The sequence below is a fragment of the Athene cunicularia genome, assembly GCF_003259725.1.
Source record: "Athene cunicularia isolate RWA chromosome 2 unlocalized genomic scaffold, athCun1 chr2_part1, whole genome shotgun sequence".
Lineage (NCBI taxonomy): Eukaryota > Metazoa > Chordata > Aves > Strigiformes > Strigidae > Athene > Athene cunicularia.
This window is the reverse complement of record NW_020799095.1, coordinates 73,912,613-73,932,468: the sequence shown is the minus strand read 5'-3', so window position 1 is coordinate 73,932,468 and position 19,856 is coordinate 73,912,613. Positions and strand designations below refer to the sequence as shown.

General features: G+C 40.4%; 1 protein-coding gene across 1 annotated transcript in view; it reads right to left on the bottom strand.

The window, feature by feature from the left end:
• Positions 1-19,234, bottom strand: part of ANKH (ANKH inorganic pyrophosphate transport regulator) — a 46,658-nt gene extending 27,424 nt beyond the window's left edge. The window contains exons 1-7 of the mRNA XM_026841386.1: positions 19,193-19,234; positions 17,953-18,169; positions 9,650-9,768; positions 8,430-8,513; positions 5,763-5,933; positions 5,039-5,173; positions 1,927-2,019 (exon numbers count right to left, since the gene is read on the bottom strand). Of these exons, the coding sequence (XP_026697187.1) occupies positions 1,927-2,019; positions 5,039-5,173; positions 5,763-5,933; positions 8,430-8,513; positions 9,650-9,768; positions 17,953-18,169; positions 19,193-19,234 (861 nt within the window). The remainder of the gene's footprint in view (positions 1-1,926; positions 2,020-5,038; positions 5,174-5,762; positions 5,934-8,429; positions 8,514-9,649; positions 9,769-17,952; positions 18,170-19,192) is intronic.
• Between the last annotated feature and the right edge of the window lie 622 nt (positions 19,235-19,856).

Below are 19,856 nucleotides of genomic sequence, written 5' to 3'. Positions count from 1 at the left end.
TCCCATCAGCCAGTTAAGGCAATGAAATGTGCTTCTGAAGGCCATCAGCATTGCCAGCTTTCTGAGTAACTGACAAAAGAAAATGGGAGTTTGCATGCACGCTAACTGTTTCGGCATCTGAGAATCACAATGGAGGCTTTACAGAGTCCCGAAATAAAAAGTGCTTCTATCTGGACTCTTCTGAGAAAGCTTTAGCTTAAGGAAACAAAACTTCTGATAGGCATGGTGACATGCGAATGACATGTGACTGAGGGTAAAGCGATTCTCACAGCAATCTGAAAAACCCCACTGTGGGTTTCTGCTTTGGTATTTACTGTCTGAAAGGTACAGTGGAGACATTTGCACACATGGTTGCCAGGATGAGACACCCTTTATACTGCTGCTACCTCACTTAGACCATTTTAAGAAAATTGCTCTTAAAACATGCACCTAAAATCCCCATTATATACTTCTTTGGCAGTTAGATAAACTGTACCTATCTGTGCCTTACCCTAGTTTTTTTCTTCCTCACACTTGTTCCACAAGAGCTCTCTGAGAAGCCTTTTAACTCAAATAAACAAACAGACAAATCATGGTCTAATCCTGTCACCAGTGAAGTTGTCAGCACATCTTCCACCAGCTAAATGAGACCTGAATTTAGGAGTCTTAATTGATGTTAATTTTGCTTGGCAACAGTGCATTTCATTGTGGCTTGTAACAGATGAGTTTAGCAGCCCCTGTGTTTCCTGTCCCAAACCATTTTTATCTTGCAGTTTATTGGTTTTGCATCTGCTGTTCCTTTTCAGCAGCATGACCTCTGAGAAAGCCTTCATGTTGTATTTTATCTGACAGGTTCAATTTAGCTGTACACAGCCAGGTTGGGAAGTTATGACCGATATGACTTTTCTTTGTTTTGTTTTTAAATTGTCCTTGGAAATATGGTGGATCATATCAAACACGGCTTGCTTCAGTTAAATACATCCCAGAGCAAGCAAACATTTTTTCATCAGTATTTGGAACTAGGAAGTTCAGTTACTAATTGGTAAATACAGGGAAGCAGAGGATCTGGCATTTGAATTAAGAGTGTCACAGGACATGACTGTTCTTTGCACAACATATGGACTAATGAGTACCAGTTTTAAAACAAAGAAAGAGTCTAAATAAAATTAATTTTTTGTTATATATTTGCTCAATGCTCAGTTCCAGAAGCAGTCCTTGCATTCTTGCATTCTTACATAATTACATGATTTGCCAACAAAAATCTGCATAGCCTTGGTCAGCTAAGTCAGTACAACTAAAATAATGTATGCTATCTTGTGTTACTGTCAGTCTGTGAAACAACCTTTGCTAAATATTAACATATGCAAATGAACCCAAACCCATTTGAGAGATACTGCAGAATGTGGAGCAGAGATGTGAGCTTGCTCAGGCACTGATGGACACTTCATGAGAAATCATTTCATTAGCTAAGCAGCTACATCACAGTGAGTAAATAAGTGAGGACTTCTTTTTAATCCTTAAAAATACAGCACCTATCTATTCAAAAGGTAGCTTAATACCTTGTAACACAGAGCTAAGGTTGAAATTGTAAATCAGACAACAGCTTGCAGCCACCAAAACCCAGTTCATTTTAACTAGGATTTTAAGAAAATCTTACCAGTGGGACAAAGAACAACAGGCATCAGAAGCAAAAGTAAAGAGAAGCAAGACAGTAGATGGCCATTAATACAGCCCTATTTAATCTCTGGTTGGTTTATTTTTTAATGAATCTATTACACTCAATTATGGAGCCATGACCTAACTTTCTTCATATTTGGTTGGCAGAAATTCCTCTGACATCACAGAAGCCACCCCTAAATTAGAATGTTGTAACAGCAAGAAAGAGGAGGACCATGCATGTGAAACCACACAAAAGGTATTTATTACACCCCTAACATGGGCACTCACCTTGTCAAAAGCAGGGTATACTGCTCTGATCTCTGTCAGCCAGCCATACGGCATGTGTCCCACAGGGTACGTAGCTGTCAGAATTGCCACTGCCTATAAAAAGAGAAGGCAAACATGTACGTCAAATCTTTGAACAGAACTGTTAAACTAACATAGGGTGCCATTTCCCACCAGTATCACCACACTGACCTTGACACAATGAGAAACCAGTCAGATGCTTGGAAGCTGTTTGTTTCAGGAAGGCCATCAAAATGGCCATCATTTGGCCTGGCATTTTAGGCTTACAAAATCTTTCATGCCATGAAGCTATGTTTCTCAGTTTATTCATTTCACCATCACTCTGATACTTTGGGATAATGGTTAACCTGAGCTGGTGTATGCCCCATAGCCAGCCGAATACCTCCCTCCCACATTGCTTCTCAGTTATTTCACCTACACCTGAGTAGCAGAAAGCCTTACACCTCATGGTAACTTTGGATCATATTTCATAATTTTAATTGATATAAATTTTACTTGGTTGTTCATATGTAAAACAGTTTTAAGTAAGACAAGCTACAAAACAGTAGGCCTCAGTGGCTGACTGACTTTGGACATCGAACTGACTGCTCTGGGGCAGGAGGCACAACACAAAAATACTCCCTCTCCCCACTTTGGTGTTCATCAGCAAAAACCAGACAAGAATAATTCCAGATGACCATTTTTATCCTGAGAAACAACTCACTGCCTGCAATTTAAAACCACGCCCTTTTGCACTTTCACAAGTACCATCCAAGAGGTGCATCAAAGACATAACCTCCCCTCTACATATTAATGTGTATGAAGATTTTGCTGATGGTTCTGATTTCTCAAGAAGTTCAAATACATGTACTCATGTCTTCCACGCAGGAAGTTTAGGGAGCTCTTCCTGCAACTGCTTGGAAATCTACTGTCACCCCAAGTTTTCTAGTCCTCAGAGCCAAAGTGTGCATGTGTACTGAGAACTGACTCTCTTAACTGCACAAATCAAAGTGTTTGACTGCTTTTTGTCTGCAAGTTCAGATCCATTAGTTTGCCTAAATTCAGATTCACTTCACATCTGGCAACAGTAGTGTTAAGAACTACTTGACTACTGCTGTCTCTGTTTCACTTCTAAACTTTCAATGTACATTTTCTTGGTTATCTGAGCCCATCTTCCCATTATAAATGTAATTGCTGTCCTTGCTTGGTTAAAAGGTCTATACAAACACAGGACCATGTAGAAATCTAATTTGTTCCCTCTGCTGTTTAAAAAGTGGGGGAAAGTAGTGACATCCACAGAGAGGAAGGAAGTGGGATAGATTCTTCCCTGTTAATGATAGCTTTAATAATCTTTAATATACCTTGAAAAAGTAATTGGTTCTAAGAAAAAAAATTGGAATTTTAAGATAGTATCTTTTTTAGTTGCAATTCCCACCCCCCCCTTACTGTATTTTCAGAAGAATTTCTGTCTGTGTGAAACCTACCTAGGTTAAATCTGATAAAGAATATAAAAGATATTTTGCTTATTTTCATAAAGCCCCAAAAGACTGCAAAGACACAGTAACTCTTAAAGAAAACAGTATTTCACTATGACATTTTGTATGATAGATTCCACTTGGATTAAATTATCTAAGTTTTTAGCAATTATTTTTCTTCTAGTATTTCTCTTCAGTTGGTGGGATCCCAAAATATGTGCATGAAATCTTTCCTAGATGTCTAGGACCTTTTTTTGACAGATTAAAAAGTCCTCCTTCAAAGCCAACACCAAAAAAGCTACCTCAATCACTATAACTGTGCTGGCAGTTCAAACAGAAGCAGGGTGAGTTGGCCAATGCAAGCAGAGTTGCTGCCCTCATAAAGATGCTACAGGCTAGCCCTGACATTCTGCCCACACTGAAAGTTGCTCCTATTACTGAACAGGGAACCTATAAAACTCCTGTGTATACTGACGCAACTGTACACTGATGTAATCTGTGTTGCCAGCACCTCCCTTTTCAGAAGCAATTATTTCAGAAATCAGAGAAAGTTGAAAAATGACCATTACTCTTAGTTCAAAAAGGCCAGCAAACCACCAGCTATGACATGTGTTCGAAGTCATCCTAATAGCAACAAAATGCAAATGACTATCCATGAAATGTGATGCATCTAAAATCAAGTCACCAAGAAATGCAAAACTGATCTCTGCTAACTCACTCTGTCTCCCCTTGTACTGAGACTGCTATTAACACATAGACTGATCCCTGATTTACACATGTAAAAGCGTTACATTTTCTAAATTCTCTCTCCACAGCTGTTTATTTGCAGTCACTGGCAACTCCCGAGCAAGTGAAATACACAGTATCACATATGACAAATTAGCAGTGTTGAGAGAATGTTCGTTAGGCATCAGCTGTTTGAATTTGCCTTTCCATTTAGTAACTTACAGCTTTGTTTTTCCTACAGAAAAAACATGAGACATTTGCTAATGACTATGTGGATCTAGACATCCTCCCACTGAACCTGGCAGGAAAGGTCCCCCAGACTTCTTGAGAGAATATGTCAGCCCATGGTGAGCACTGGTGAAGGCGCTGCATTACAATCAGAAGTCCAGGTCCCATCAGGTGTAGGAGACTACTGGAGTAATCTGAAATTCCTCAAGAGAATGAGGGTGTATTTCACATCCCAACCAGAAGACAGATTTTTTTTTATATGTTTCCTTATGTCTCTACCCAGTTCTGTGTGGTGCACTGACTGCTAATAGTAGTTTCACATCAGTTTGCACAGACATAAATACATATGACAGGAAACAGATGGAACTACTGATGACTGTCCTAAAATCTCTGGGATCTGAATACTCCACAGCATATGCACCTATGTGTGGAGCATGAAAACTATGAATACAGGACCTGTCCAGTGAAAAAATTCTACTGGTCTTGTTGAGGGTGAGGTCCCACTAGGCCTGGCAGAAAAGCTCCTGGTAAGAGTCCAAGCAGTCTTCTTCTCAAGGATAAAGAGAGCACTAAACAGAAACGTACTTCAGACAATTTTTACTTGTCAGCATGGGTGAAAAGAGAAACACAGAGGTAACTACATGTAAATGATCACTTGCAGTAATGGAGAGCACCGATTTTCTTACCTCTGTGGCTGCAGAACTGCCACCTAGGTCCCGGGAGACAAAAAGGTTGACAATGGGCCTACTTATTCGCTGAGTTGCCAGAATTAATGCCAAAGGCCACCAGAAACTCAGCATCTTCCTTATTGTAGCCTCTCCCTGCAACACACATGAAAAAATAAAAAAAGGAAGTGAGTTTGGAAAATAACATGGTACTGAACCAAAAGTACAGAGAAAAGATTTTTGCTTTTTCCATCCATTGTCAGTTTGATACATTCATTTCAGTAGATTTCAACATGAGGAGCCTAAAATATTTTCACTCATGTTAGTAATACTGATTCAAAAGAAGCTGTGTCATGGATATCAATAAATAATGTATAAGGTATGTATTTGAATAATTTGTTCTGGCTACCAAAGATATGTGAAAACCAGTACGACATTCGAGGAAAAAGGGGAATTTTGAGACCTTCTTCCCTGTGAAATAAGGTGCCCACTTAGTTCATGCTGTGCTGTTTTACAGCTCAGTACAGAGGTGCTCAGCAGACATCACATCCATACCACAAAAAGCACTGCCTCATGTGTGTTGTTGCTGGAATAGTTTCTACCATGCCTCTTTAAGTGAAAATGTTTTTTCCTGCAAGACAGAGAGAAGAGGCCCCTCATGCCTCCCATGGTTTAATACAGTACTATAACACAAAGCAAGTTTAAAATTACTGAATTCAAAAAAGCACAAAGTATTAAGACATACCCCCATTTCAGGCCCACTTCTGTCAGGAATGACATCATGTATGTTCCTGTAGTATCCGAGGCATAACGTGGTACATCGGACAAGTGCTCCCATGTATAAGGACAAGATTGGGATCAAGAGAGGCTCCCTGCACTCCAAGTGACTGTGAAGCAAAATGGCTACAAAAACAACCTGCAGGGCAAACAAATAAATCATTAATAATTTGTGTTTCTTTAGGGCCGGCATATCTTCCATCTGACTCCAAGCTAATCCGTCTGAACCAACAACCATGTGAGACTACAGTATCTCTGTGACTTCAATCGAGTTTGTGGCATTTTGTGGCATTTGAAACTTTAGTCAGGACTCCCTCTCCATTATGTAATACAAATGAGAAGAATGAGAGTTAACATCATACAGAAGCTCTATTAAACAGTACTTGAAGGTATGGGCAGGTGTCAGACTAGGAGCCATAAATAGGAGAAGGTTAGCATCGAAGTCTGGCAAGGTCTGGCAGCAAGCATGTGGCTGAGTGTTGCCCTTTCCAGGAGAATGTGCTATTCTGATATACACTGAGGCTGGAGACGTGCCTCTAGGGTCAGCTTCTAAGCCCTACTTTTTTTGGGGGGAGGAAGTGGCAATTTAAAAGCCAGATGTTTTAAAATATTCACTTCAGCATTTAGAAGCAGGAAGTTTTATGATATCCTAATTTTCTACTTTTTTTAGTGAAATTTCAGTGTTTCATCATTCTCTCTTCAGCTGAGTGCCATACTGATGTAAATGAAATGGAGACTTTTGGGCTAATGAACTGCTCATAATTCAGTCTCATAAGATTAAATGTTCAATCCAAAAAATGTAATGTAATTGATTAATATGATATTATTCTCTTTTTAAGTACAGAGCTGATGGTGTGCCTGTTAAATTCCAAATGTCTCTGGATAAGGGGGCATGACTTCAAAGCCAACTGTGTTTGGTGCTGTGAACAGCAGAATCAAGGACAACCCTGCCGGGACATGCTGGCATTCAAGTGAGTTACAAGAAATACAGAACACATCATTCAGGGGCAGATTCTCTCCTTCATTGCTAGAGCTCAAGGAATCTTAGAGCTTAAGAAAAATCACACCATGCAAATGTGTACTAGGCAGGCCACACTGTATAAGGATTTGCAAAACTGCTCTTTTGAACCTTACAAAAGAATTGTTTTTCAGTAAACAGAAGCAAAGTCAGCCACAAAAATGTGTCTATGAAGCTATCCAAGGAGAATTAGCTACTGCCTGCACACCTATTACTTGTGCAGGGAGCAGATGTAGGTATACAGAGTTCTAGGGTACGAAGAGTCACAACTTTTTGTCTTCTGGATTTGCTCTTGCTCTGCACAATATTTTGTTGAGAGAAAATGACAGGTGTCTTATTCTTCATAACCCTGGCATGCCACTTGCCAACCATTGTGGAAAGGGCATGTGTACCATGGCCAAAATAAGAATTTGTTTCTGTATTTAGCTGTATATGATCAGACGTGCATCCGGTGTCAGCAAACTTCGTAGGCCACAGAACAAGAGCAGATCCTGAGGGTTAAAGTCATTTACAGTAATTGGTATTATCTTCAGGGATTTAGTGTAGTACTGTAGAGGGGCAGACCTGTCAAACACAGAATAGCAGCTGACTGAATGGTTCAACCCGGTTTATGGCTCGCTCATATTCAGTGGGAAGAAAATGCAATGGAAAATTGAACTAAGTGCTGTTGACTTCATATATCTTTTGATGTTGTACTCTTATTATCCTCTTTCTTACCTAGCCATTACACCATTCAGTGGGTAATGGGGCAGTACAGCTACTGTTTTACAGGTGTTGAGACTCTCAATTTTGTAATATTTTTATATATGCTTTAAAAAGAGGGCTGTATATTGGTTCTCAAGTGCTACAACAGTGGCCATCAGCAATGTGTATGAATGTTGTTTTTTAAGTGCATCTAGTACAAAGCAACAGGATAGTTAACACCTCCCTTGCAAATGAAGCATGTGGTCTTCTCTGCATCACCCAGGGGCTATCACCACAGATCTCTTCTGCTGCAGTTCTGAGCCATCACCTTTTAGAGCAGTAAGAGTAGTGCCACACTAGCACTCAGAAGATGGTTTACACTACTGCATTTCACTAGATTAGACAGCATGTGCAAAGCTGACAGGTGAACTAGAGAATCAAGCCTTCACTTCCCCACCTACAAGCCCCACTCAGGATTTCAGTGCAACTGTGCAAAGCGTGGGGAAGAGTGCACAGGGTGGAGAAAGGTCTCTTTCAAAGCACTCCATCAGCCTCAGGATTGGTAGCAGCCATCTGTTTCTTTGCCTAACCTTTCTTTTGCCAGATGTATATGTAACTTGTTTCTCAGCCATTCTGAAAGAGGGTTGTGGAGGTGCTGGAAGACATGGCTCAAAACAGTCCTGGTTTCCTTCTCCTGACAATGGCTTGGGATTGATTTGATCCAGTCAAGTGAGACCAGCCTAAACCACAACTGTCAGCAAACAGCCTCCACACAACAGGGAAACAGCCAGAGAACAGCACACAAGATTACTTCCTCTGGTGTGTTGTTCACGGTAGAGAAAGAAGGCAGTCTCTGTGCAAGAGAGTTCCTGTTTAGGAAAGCATCTAGTGCTTAACACAACAAAAACAGTGACTGCTAAGAGGAGTCATTACCTGAGCTATGACATCTGAGATGGAGGCACATCCCACTAGGAAACTGTACTTGTGTTTAAGCAGAATCCCAGCATGGGTCCATGCCTGAAAAAAGGCAGAGAAGAGTTTGGGAAGTGATTATGATATTTGTGAATCATTTCAGGTCCCAGAATACTGTTTTCTGGTTGTTATGCTGTACACAAATAACTTATAAAGCTCTTTTCCACCAGCAGTACCTGGTGTGAACCTGGGCAGATGTTAAGTCAGTAATGCACAGAAAGCACTGCTGCATTCAGTTCCTCACTGCCAGGGCAGACAGGGAGAATGTGAGTAATTTTATAGACTGTATAGAAATTTCTGAGCAGATTAATAAGAAACTGCCACTTCTTCATAAAACAGATGCTGCACAAGATGCATTACCATGGTAAATAATTTGAGGGAAAAAAATCTTTGTTCTCTTTCACCAGCTGGATGCAATTCTGAAGCACAATATTCACTGGCCCACTGAGTTATACCGAGTCATGTCTGGGAAAGAAAACTTAATGATCCAAGTTCTTTTTATTGTCAGCTACTGTTTCAACCAACAAAATAGTAGAGAAAGTGTTGGTGGCATGCCATGAGAAGGTTATCCTTTACCAGTTTTACACAGAAGTAGAGGTATTAAAGAGAGCTGCCATATTTTTATGTTGTGCAGGCCACAAGCAGTAAGCCTGGTGATCTGGGAAGCAGCAGCCCACCCCATGTGTGGCTCTCTTGCCCAAGCATTCGAGATATAGTGGACTTAGTTGTGCTTGAAAAAACTGATGGTAAGAAATATCTTTTCAACAAATTTGTTCTGAGAAAATATTGAGCTTATTCCTGTGAGCTCTGTAAGTGATCTGGGAATCCATGGCAAAACCAGCTCCTTCACTACAAATTGAAATGAGAGGACACATACAGACAACTGGTGCAGCTCTTAAAATGACCAGTGCTTTCCGGCATACACAGAGAGAAACTCTAACAAGGCAGCTGATGTTTTTTACATTTGTCGTGATTTCTGGATGTTCAAAGTCCACCCAGATGCTTTTTCCAGGTAGCAGGAGATGATGTGTCAAGGTATATTCAGTTACTGCTTGCAAAGGACACACCTTCCTTCTGCACACCTCCATTTTCCCATCACATAACAGACTTTGTGAACTATGGTCATCAAAGAAAAAAAAATCACATAAATATTAAAATTCAGTTCTGAATCAGGCACTCACCATGGCATCCATAAAAGGGAAGGCAGCAAGATAAAGAAAGGCCCTCCGAGTTTTACTTCCCACTGATTCATCCACATGGTGCAGCTTATTAATAATGTAATACCCCAAATCACTATATGCTGTAGAGACACAAGAATAGGAATGAATAATAAAGGTTACATATGGACCCTGGGTGAGATACTCAGAGGTACCTGAAAGACTGTGACGCCTAGGAGCTCAGACACGCATCTACTTAGCAAACAGCTGCAGGGGCTTCAGGATATTACAGCCTCAACAGCTGCTGTTTATGACTAAGGAGTGCTCTCATGGTTCTTTTTCAAGTAACCTTTGGCAGAAGAGTGATAACAAATGGATGGTTTGGGAGATGGGTATAGTAAATGCCACATCTGTTTGCCAAATGAACACACGGGTACTCCAGAAAATCTACTGCTCTTTCATTAACTCAAGACTTTTTGTTATAAAAGCTGTTTTCACCAGGCATTGTGTATTTCATGGGATGTAGTACCTTATAAATTCTGAAACCATCTATTGTCACTGCAATCTCATGGCATTACTTGTAAACCTGCTCAAAGCTGTAAAAGGATACTATGAATTGCAAAGGCATGCAACAAATCACACCCATTATGCCCCTCCCTTACTCTGCCTAATGATCACCTCTGCTGGGACTGGTCAGGGCACTGCGCCCTTCACTGTACAGTCTCTGAGCAGCCTCAACCAGCCTTAGTTTCCTTCCTTATCTAGAGCCAGCATGTATGGAGCCACAGGTCAGAAAACGGCACTGCTGGTAAACTGGTTGCCACTTCCAATCACCTGTCCTGTTTCAACCTGTGACAAGAATTTTTTTAGTGTTGGGTAACATGCCTCTTGCCAAGTCTCTCTTCCCAAGGCACTGGGTTGAAGACAGCACAGATGCAGGGACTCATCACAAAGCTCTCTAAAGAACTGCTTACGTCTCTGTTAGTACCTATGTTATCCAGCTGTTTTAATAATCCCAGAGTCCTCCCCATGGCCAGGAATAATGAAGAGCTTGCTATGACTGGAGTCTCTGAACTATGGGGGTTTATATAATATGCACAGTTAAATAATTCATATAGTTTTTAACCTTTTATAAACTATGTTTTAAACCTGCATATTATTCCTTAGTTTCCTCTATACACTTGTAATAGCTGTTAAAAGAATTATTAGGTTGTAAAGTCAACCTCCCAATACAAGTAATGGGAGAACTGCTTGTGTCTGGGGAATATTACTTCAGTTCTCCTCCATTTGTGTCTTTTCTAAGATAATTATTTCACATGCAAATATCTATCTGATTTTCCATTTATAACAAGTCTATTATCACTGTACCTTCATATAGGGTATTTCAGGAAAGTTATCCTTTTCATGTATGCAAGTCACATAATTGGATTGACAAATGTTAACACTAGTCATCTAATTCAATCTTTTTAGCTTAAAACTAACTCTCATAATTCATAAACAGTGTTTGGAAGCAATTAAAGAGGAATTTAAGTCATTGTTTTGTAATAGCTTAGGGATACAGCAGTTAAATGGTTAACAGGACTGCAAAGACTTTCTCAGTCAGAACAAGACAGAGTAAATAAGGTAGTAAAACAGAAGGCAGTGGCATGACAGCACTGGGAACAGGCACGAGCCTCATTCCAGATAACAAGGACTGTCTCAAAGATGCTAAAATGTTACAAACTCTCCCTTTCCCTATGCTGGTCCCTATCTATATGTCTTTCATCTGAACTATGACTGTTAGACTCACAGTCTCCCAGTTCACCCAGTAATCCCCAAGTTGCTTAGCCATCCTCCTGAAGCACTCCCAGTCTTGTTTCCATTTGAAGGGGGCTGGGGAAGAACTTTAAACCAGGACTCCAACCTCTCCTCAGTTGACCAGTTTAGTTCTTTAAGCGTTCATGTGCTTGTTGAAGTCCAGTCACACATCAAGAATGGCCTCTTTCTATTTTTGCATGATACCCATACACCAATTCTCGCTCAGTATGTTGAAAACTCTGTTATGCATGGATTTTTGCCTGGTAAGTCCTTGTGGAAAGGTGCTTTTATGGCATGGAGCACATGGATGTTTCCAAATCAATTTATTTGAATGAAGAAGTTTGGAAGGCATGTGAAGCAAGCCACCTGTCCAAGGGTCAGATTCATCAAGCTGTCTCTTAGGTTCTGTTGAAGTTACTTTACACTTCTCCTGCACAAAACCTTAAAAACTGCTGCCAGAAACACACCAGCCCTATTTCCTACATGGGGACTCAGTCCAGTTGCTGAGGAACCTGTTTCTGTGGAGGGGCTTCCACGAGCAGTACAATGCTGGGAGGACAGCATGATGCAGAAGTCACTCTCTGTGCACTTCACCTTGGCTTCACTTGCTTTAAATGAGACTTTTAAAGTGTTTAGAAAGTGAGTAGTAAATAAATTTTTGGGCTCTAAAAGCCATTGCAATGTTTAATTTTATTTTTTTTTTAAAGTTTACCATCAGAGAAAAATTCACAGAATCAGAGGGGTCAGAGGCTGAACTACTCTCACTTCTAGGAACAGACTACATGGCTGTAGTTTACTGGCAGGGCACTCTCAAGGGACCTTTACCACCATAGCCCACAGCAGCACAGTTTTAAGATTTCTGAGGATATCAGCACTGTGCTCTGTAAGCTTTAAGATTCTTTTTTCTCTCCCCCATCCCCCCCCCCCCCCCAAAAAAAAAAAAAAGCCTAACCACACTTTTTAATGTGATTTTGATTTTAAAATCATAATGGCTAAGCTTAAAAGATAGTTTTAAAACAGCCAACTATTTCACGTCAATGAAAGCACACAATCACTTTTGCTGATGTCCATGAATGTTTCCATCCTCAGAAAGAAGGACTCGGCAAGCTGAGATTTACTGACAAATATACAGGCATGTGTCTCTGAGCTGTGAATAAAGCAATTGCTGATGCAATTAGAACTTAACCTTGGCCAACCTTACAAACTTATTATGAAGCATGGTACAAAATAACATAGGCAACAGAGCTGAAGAGTATTACATGAATCTAAAGCAGATGGCTCTTCCCATTCCTTGCATCATTTCAATCAAAACAGAGAAGTCCAACTCCAAGACAAGCTGCCTGTTTGCTCTCCTCTAATAGCTCATTTATTTTGTTATGTCTGTGGATTAGTTTTGCTACAGAATTTAAGAAGGAATTTTTGCTTTTGGCTTTTCTAGTTGAGTTTTAAGACCCAGAAGCCTAAGAAATGACACTGAAAACTGCGTACCTAATTGGATCTCATCTTCCCTAGACCGATTTCTCTAACAAGCCAATTACTACCACATGAACATCATACATCCTTAAAACAATGGAACACACTCTTAATGATGCCAGCAGTCTCAAACAAAAAGCTGTACCACAGTCATTCTGGAGTTGTCTACTACCCAGCACGTTATACTTACATCATAGAGAAAACAAAAAGAAACCCTCACAGGAAGTGATACCATTTACTTCCAGACACTGAGCTACTTATGTCAATATTAGCTTTACTGGAGGAAAAGAAATCCAAAAATGTTTTTGGGTTAAAGCATGTTCTTTTTAAATGCATTCCATTTTCATACTTCACTGACATTTTAAAAAATGAACCTGAAGACTTGAGAAGTAAGTCAGAAAGTCTTGTCAGAAAGATGGCTCATATGGCCAAAACTGGTGCTGGTCAGGAGTTTGTTCAGCTAAGTGACTTGGACAGATAGGAAAACACCAATTTAAAAAAAAAAATAAATAAAGAAAGATAATTGAATGGCAAATCTTCATTTGGAGGTGGCACAGGGTACACAGATTTCTTCATGTCTTTGGTTAGCCTGACTTAAAGCAGAAGCAAAAGCCTGTGTCCCCCTTGAGAAAACCCAGATGATCAGTGTTTTAGGCTTTGTGATTCTTTTGCTTATAGTAATAAATGATATTAAAAAAACAGCTTAGGAGCATCTCAGTGCAAATTGATTTCTCCAATCATCTTTTTCTGTCCTCAGCTCTAGTTCCAAAATGTCATTAGTTGATTTTCCCAAATCTATCCATGACCACTGGTCTCTAAAATTTTAGGTAAGCCAACATCTCACAAGTCTCAAAGTCAGCCTGTTTTAACTAATAACCTATCATTTCTATCCTAAAATCCACAACTGCTTTGATTATAAGTTTTCTTCTTTCTTCCTCTGCCCTGAATATCTTGTTGATAAGAAACTGCCCCTGTTGTGGAAGAAGGGTTGGGGCAGCTGGGAAAGCATGTTAACACTTTAGCAATACGCATCTGAAGACGGTGAAACAGGACACATTTTTAATACGTAACATTTTATCATATTTTAGAAAGAAAAAAAAAAAAGGAAAGCCTGCATTATATTCTGATTTGCGTTCCTGTGCTATCATCTTTTTCCAGGGCAAAATATTTAGTATGAGGCAGTACAGTGGGCACGTTGGAACAAGACTGACTGGAAAAAATAGTTCAGGTTGTCATAAGCCACTCTGTAACTCCCAGTCTCTAGAAAATACCAATAGTGTCACACTGGAAGTGGTGGGATTACACCTATGTCTTGCTTCTTATGCAGATCTTTCATGTACATGCAGTGACCATGCATGTGGGAAGTTCAGAAGAATCAGTGGATTTACCACCAACTGCTAAAGTTTTCCCCTGTGCAATCTGTGCAGGGAGTGGCCCATGCCCACTGGCCTGTCAGTAATAAACTGGCACAAAACAAATCACTTGCATGTCTTGACCACCCAGTCTGCTATAAGTTTGCCTGGTTACTAAAGTTCCAATCTTTTTCTCCTGGTGATGACAAATGATCCATCATGTAGTGTTTAATCAGGTGTAGTGGCCACCAGTTATGGATGTCTACTTAAGCAAAGAGGATGTTTCCCCAAAGTAACTTCTGCCTTGTCACTTTGAGAACCTCAGAGAGCTGTGGAAAGTAGTATTCATATGCAAAAGGAAATAAACTTTCTCAGTATACTATTTCTCAGTAAACTAGTGAAAGGCTGAACAATGCTGGTTTATTGCTAAAATAAATGTGCATGGCTTTCAGGATGCTGGTGTTAAAAGGACCCACTTAGCATGGAGGGCTTACCAGCAACAGTATGAAATGCATTATGTTAGCATAAAGTTATATAAATGATTTCTCTCCTCTGTCAAGCTGGCAATTCAGTAAGATGTCAAAAATATGCACAGACTGGCTTAGTGTCTTGAATCCCTTCTCTTACAGCCGAATATTCCCACCAAAAGCCAATCTGTGAAATAACGAGATGTTTTAGACCTTGGCTACATAGCAAATTTCCCACTAGGACACCCTAACTGGTGGCAGTAGCTGCCCCCAAAAATAGCACAAGGGAAGGAAGGCAGCATATTATCTTCTGTTTCCAGATAGCAACTGAAACAGCAAATCCAGGAATGCTGGACTGACCAAGGTTTGCAGCAGAATTTTAAGTGGGATGAGAATATGGTTTCAAACCCCTTTGGTCAAGGTCAACCTGTTTCTTGGTTCTTATGGCTACCTGCACACAGAAGTGATAGGAACTGTTGGTGAGGACTTTGCAGATGTTCATGGGAATGTGGTGGGGTGATGACTTAGGGACCCAGAGCTTGCAGCTGTGAGTTTGAGTGGTTTGGCTCATCCAGTCACTCCCACAGAGGACTGAGTTAGCCCTAGTGGGGAGGCAGTAGTGGGGAGCTGATGAAAGCAATGAAGCATGAGTCAGGTGGGTGAGATGGTCTGTTTTGATAATTTAAATAAGTGGAGGGTGCTGTTTGTGAGAAGCTGTGTGTGCAGACTGCAAATAGTCTCTATCACAGTTGGAAACGTGGTGATTCATTGTGGTCACTGTGTTTCTACCACCACTTGTTTTCTTCCTTCTGACTTTTGGTACTCCTCCTTATTTCACTGGGCTTTGTTCCCTGTTCCTTCTCAGTCTTTGACAGTCCATGGCAGACAGTCATGTCATCTTCCTTAGCCCCATACACATGGCATGTGGAAGAAATTTGGTCTCCTGAGTGCTGTTTGTTTCTCTTTTTCATCTGCCAAGCATCAGTAACCTGTATTTGTGCCTCCTGTAGATACCCTGTGATAGGTTTTCAGCTGCTGGGGAGTAGCTGCAGGTCCTAGGAGGCTGCCTGTCACTGGACTCCTCTTCCTCCTGCTAGGCAGGTTGTGCATCTGTGGGTCAGAGAAGAATAATCAGGATTTGAAACAGGTTCAAAGGAAACTTGGAACATAAAACTTGGCAACATCACCCAGGCAATTGGTGCTAGAATCTAACTAACTCTATTCTCTCGGGCACTCTGCCAGTCTCTGCTGTGGCCTTTGCATATTTTCAGGCATAGACAAGTTAAAATACTAAACAATATTTTGCAGTCTGCTACCATAACCAGCTGAAAAATTGTGTGAAGCCCTTTAATTCAGACTTTAAAGCATGGTAAATACAGCCTTTTTTTTTTTTCCTTTTTCCCCCAATATCTGCAGAGAGGGCATTTCAGATGTTCTGAACTCAGCAGGACTCTACTTCCAGGCAAAGGCAAGAAACTTAATCTGGCATGTTTTCCAACAGTTGCCCCAAACACCCCCCTTCAATAAGAAGTCCCACATGGAAAATCCAGCTATGTCTTTCAAACTTGATAGTTATACCTTAAATTTCCTTAAAATCTATCACAGCTTAAAATAAAATGTTGGATGACTAGAAGATATTTCTTTATCCAGCTGGCAAAGCCAAAACTTTGACCAGCACTGGCATGAAAACAAGTGAGCAACTAGAAGAGCAGCTCTGGGGGCTGAAGAAACATTCCAAGCAAAGAAATATGAGAGCCAAATGTACAAATGGCCCAAAGTTTATAATACTGACTCAATATAGCAGCCTCAACTGTAAACATATTGAGGAGGTGACCGATTGATACCAGTGAATTATATTAACTTGAATGCATGGATTCAGCCCATAAAATTAGCAACAGCTTATTCCTGACACAGAGTTGCCATGGCTAGTGAGCCATTCTGTAAGCATTTATTATGACCATAATATGGAGTAAAGGTAAACAGCATAGGGCTGTCCTATCAGTGGTGGAGTAAGAGACATGATGGTCAAACAAACTGCTTGGGAGGCACATAAAGCTGATGAATATGTCTGGCAGCCTATTAAAAGATAAGACCAGGGGCCATTTGTATTTACCAGATCACTCCTGTACCTACTTGGGCAGGAACTGAAATATTGTATGCCATTCCATTCCATTCCATTCCAATCTGCTGACCAGCAGCACACGCTGCTCTTGAGATATTAACAGCCCGGTGATGAATGGTGCCTTACTTTCAGGCCACTCTGTAACTTCATGGCAATTCTGGATAGTGCCATCACACTCACATTTCCCATCTTTCTGTGAAAGAATGATGCCCTATTGCTGGTCATCCAACTCAACCCTACTCCCTGTCAATCAACACATGCTGCCATAAGCTGCTGCATTACTTCCCTCCTCCCATCCCTTAGAGGTCCCAGCTTTTAGGATTTTACCTGTTGAATGAAATGCACTCTCTGCTTCTTCCTCCAGCATTTCCTGTTCCTTGTTGCTGAGGTCCAGAGGTCTTGGCTCTGTAGAATGAGCCAGAAGGTGCAGAGAATCTGGTGCATTTCTTGGGGAGAATGAAGTTAAAGTCTTCCAGGTCACTTGGTCAAATTGCTGTGGCTGATGCTTGGGTTGATATCCCATTTCTCCAGGCTCTCAGAAACTGGTAAATCGTGTGGCTGCCTTGCTTTTTACATTCAGTTCATATCTGCTTGTGTATTTTCTTTCTTTTGGAGTACACTCAGGGAGCTGGTCTCAGTTTGGCATAAAGCACTCTTAGTAACTATTTCTCTTACAGATTAATTATTCAACAGAAGTGGAGAGTAATACCTGATATTTTAATGAGGATGCTGGCACCCACTTGCTTTGAGTTCTGTACTGTGAGATAAGTAGCAAAGGGATAGGTACAGAGTACATCATCATTACCCTAACAGTAAGACTGACCTATCAGCTTCATGCAACCTGTCAACCTTGCCAAAGTTTTGCTCACACACCTGACTGAAAGAGATCAGCAGCATGTTTTGCTGCCAGGCAGGAGAATCCTGAGGGTAGAACTTGCCACTTAACAACCTGTTTAAAAAATATTAAAAATTGCATGGATGGGCAGGACACCAGCCCAAGAGATTTAATCTCTTTTGCATCTCCTGTTGTACTTAAGCCTGCAGATTAATCAGTTTGAAGAACAGGCAAGGGAAGCAAATTAAAAGACACATTAATTAGATGTGAAGTGACCTTACCTATTAAGGTATGAAATACAGCAGCTACAGCTCCAGCTACAACCATGCACAAAACTGCTTTGGTCCTGTCTCTCTTGCTGTTCACAAACACCAGACCCACATTTTTGAAGTCACTCATTGGACCTGTGAAGAACTTCATCAGGGAGTACGCCAGCCCATAGCTGGCCAGCATTTCCACAGCATCTTCCTTGACAGCAGCGATGCCCCTATTCAAGGCCTGTTGAAACACAGAAAGAACAAACACTGTAGCACACGTGGAGTGTACCAAAACCAACCTTTTGCAGCCGGTTTCTGAAGAAGAAGCACGTTCAGCTCTCAGTTTTCAATCTGAGTTGGACCTTAGTTCTCCAGGTTCAGCAACAGTAACTTGTGACTTCTGACACAGGCAACTTCATCATTTCATGGACAGTAAATTCAAGTCAAGTAGACTTCAAGATAAGGTAAATATCTATTTCTAAAGTATATAATGGAACTCCTGCTGTATCAAAATCATTCTCTTTCCTTTTTAGAGCAATTTTATGACCTGCTAATCATGGATGATACAAGACTATTTAAATGCTGCTTTGAGGTCTCAGCCCTGAACTGAACAAAGCACAGTCCTCGCAGGACATCTTTAAAAGTAAAAACTCTAATGTTATCATATGCTGAAATTTCAGGAGTGCAAACTTTTGTTTCAGTGTAATGAGCTTTTCACTACATCCCATGTAATTTTTGTGAATAGCTGATATTATCCTAGAATGTTTACTATGAAACTAGGCCAATTATGTATGTGACTAAATATAACTGGTCTCCTTTCATGTATTTCATAAGGTTCTGATCCTATGTTCATTTATATCTCCTTGTAGCGTATTAAAAAAAAATAAATACAGCACATCTATTTCAAGACATATTCAGGTTCAACTAACCTATTAATTCATTCTACGTTCGTATCTGGGAAATGTCCGTCAATGAATCACTGAGAATTAGATGGATTATTTTTATAACTAAGGGGATTATTTTTATAACTAAGGTGAACCATAGAAAAAAGGTGTAACTTTGCTTCAGATCCCAGCTTGCACCAAAATGCTTCTAAGATATTGAAGAAAAATGACAGAATGATAAATTTTATCTGGGGTGTGACTACATCAATCATCTGGTACACCCAGCAAAATGTTAAAACAAGATTAGATTCAAAAAGTACAAAGGATGAAATGCAACTTATTTTCACAAGTTCCTATGGTTCCTATGGGTTACAGCTGACGTGCGTGAACAGGGCCATGGCAATGAGATCAACCAGGAACATCTCGCCAACCCACCCTCCAAATCTCAGTCTATCCACTTAAACAGCAGTTCTAATACTGCTTTTTCTCAATGAACAAACCAGGCAGAGTATCATCAGGTAATCATGATGAAGTCCTTCCACTTCAAATGTAAGCATAGTCTTTTAGTTGCAGTCTTTTGACTTTGTCTTCTCCCTTTCAAAGACCATATAACCAACAACTCCCACTGACTTCAAAAGGCACAGCATCGCCATAGCAGAAATGAGCATTTTCCCTACTGTTCTTTTCTACTCTTTCTGTGAGATGTGCTTTATTAAAAAAAAAAACCCAAACCAAACTAAAGTTCCACTGTCAATGTATCAAAAAGCTGTAAAAAATACAAACTTCTCCATCCTTGGTATCTGCCAAATTTCTCTCTTGTGACGTGCTCTGACCTGAACACCCGAGGCTCCAAATGTTTTCATCTGTCTGTCTCCAGTTCATCCCTTCCTGAAAATGCCATGTGTTAGATACAGAATATCTGCAGCTGCTATATGGAGCCTTTTCTGGGGTATAGATAATTCCATCTATTGCATCAATAAGACTTCAAATTATATTAATCTGCAGATGCCAAAACCAACAGTGGGTGCATAAAAATATATCAAA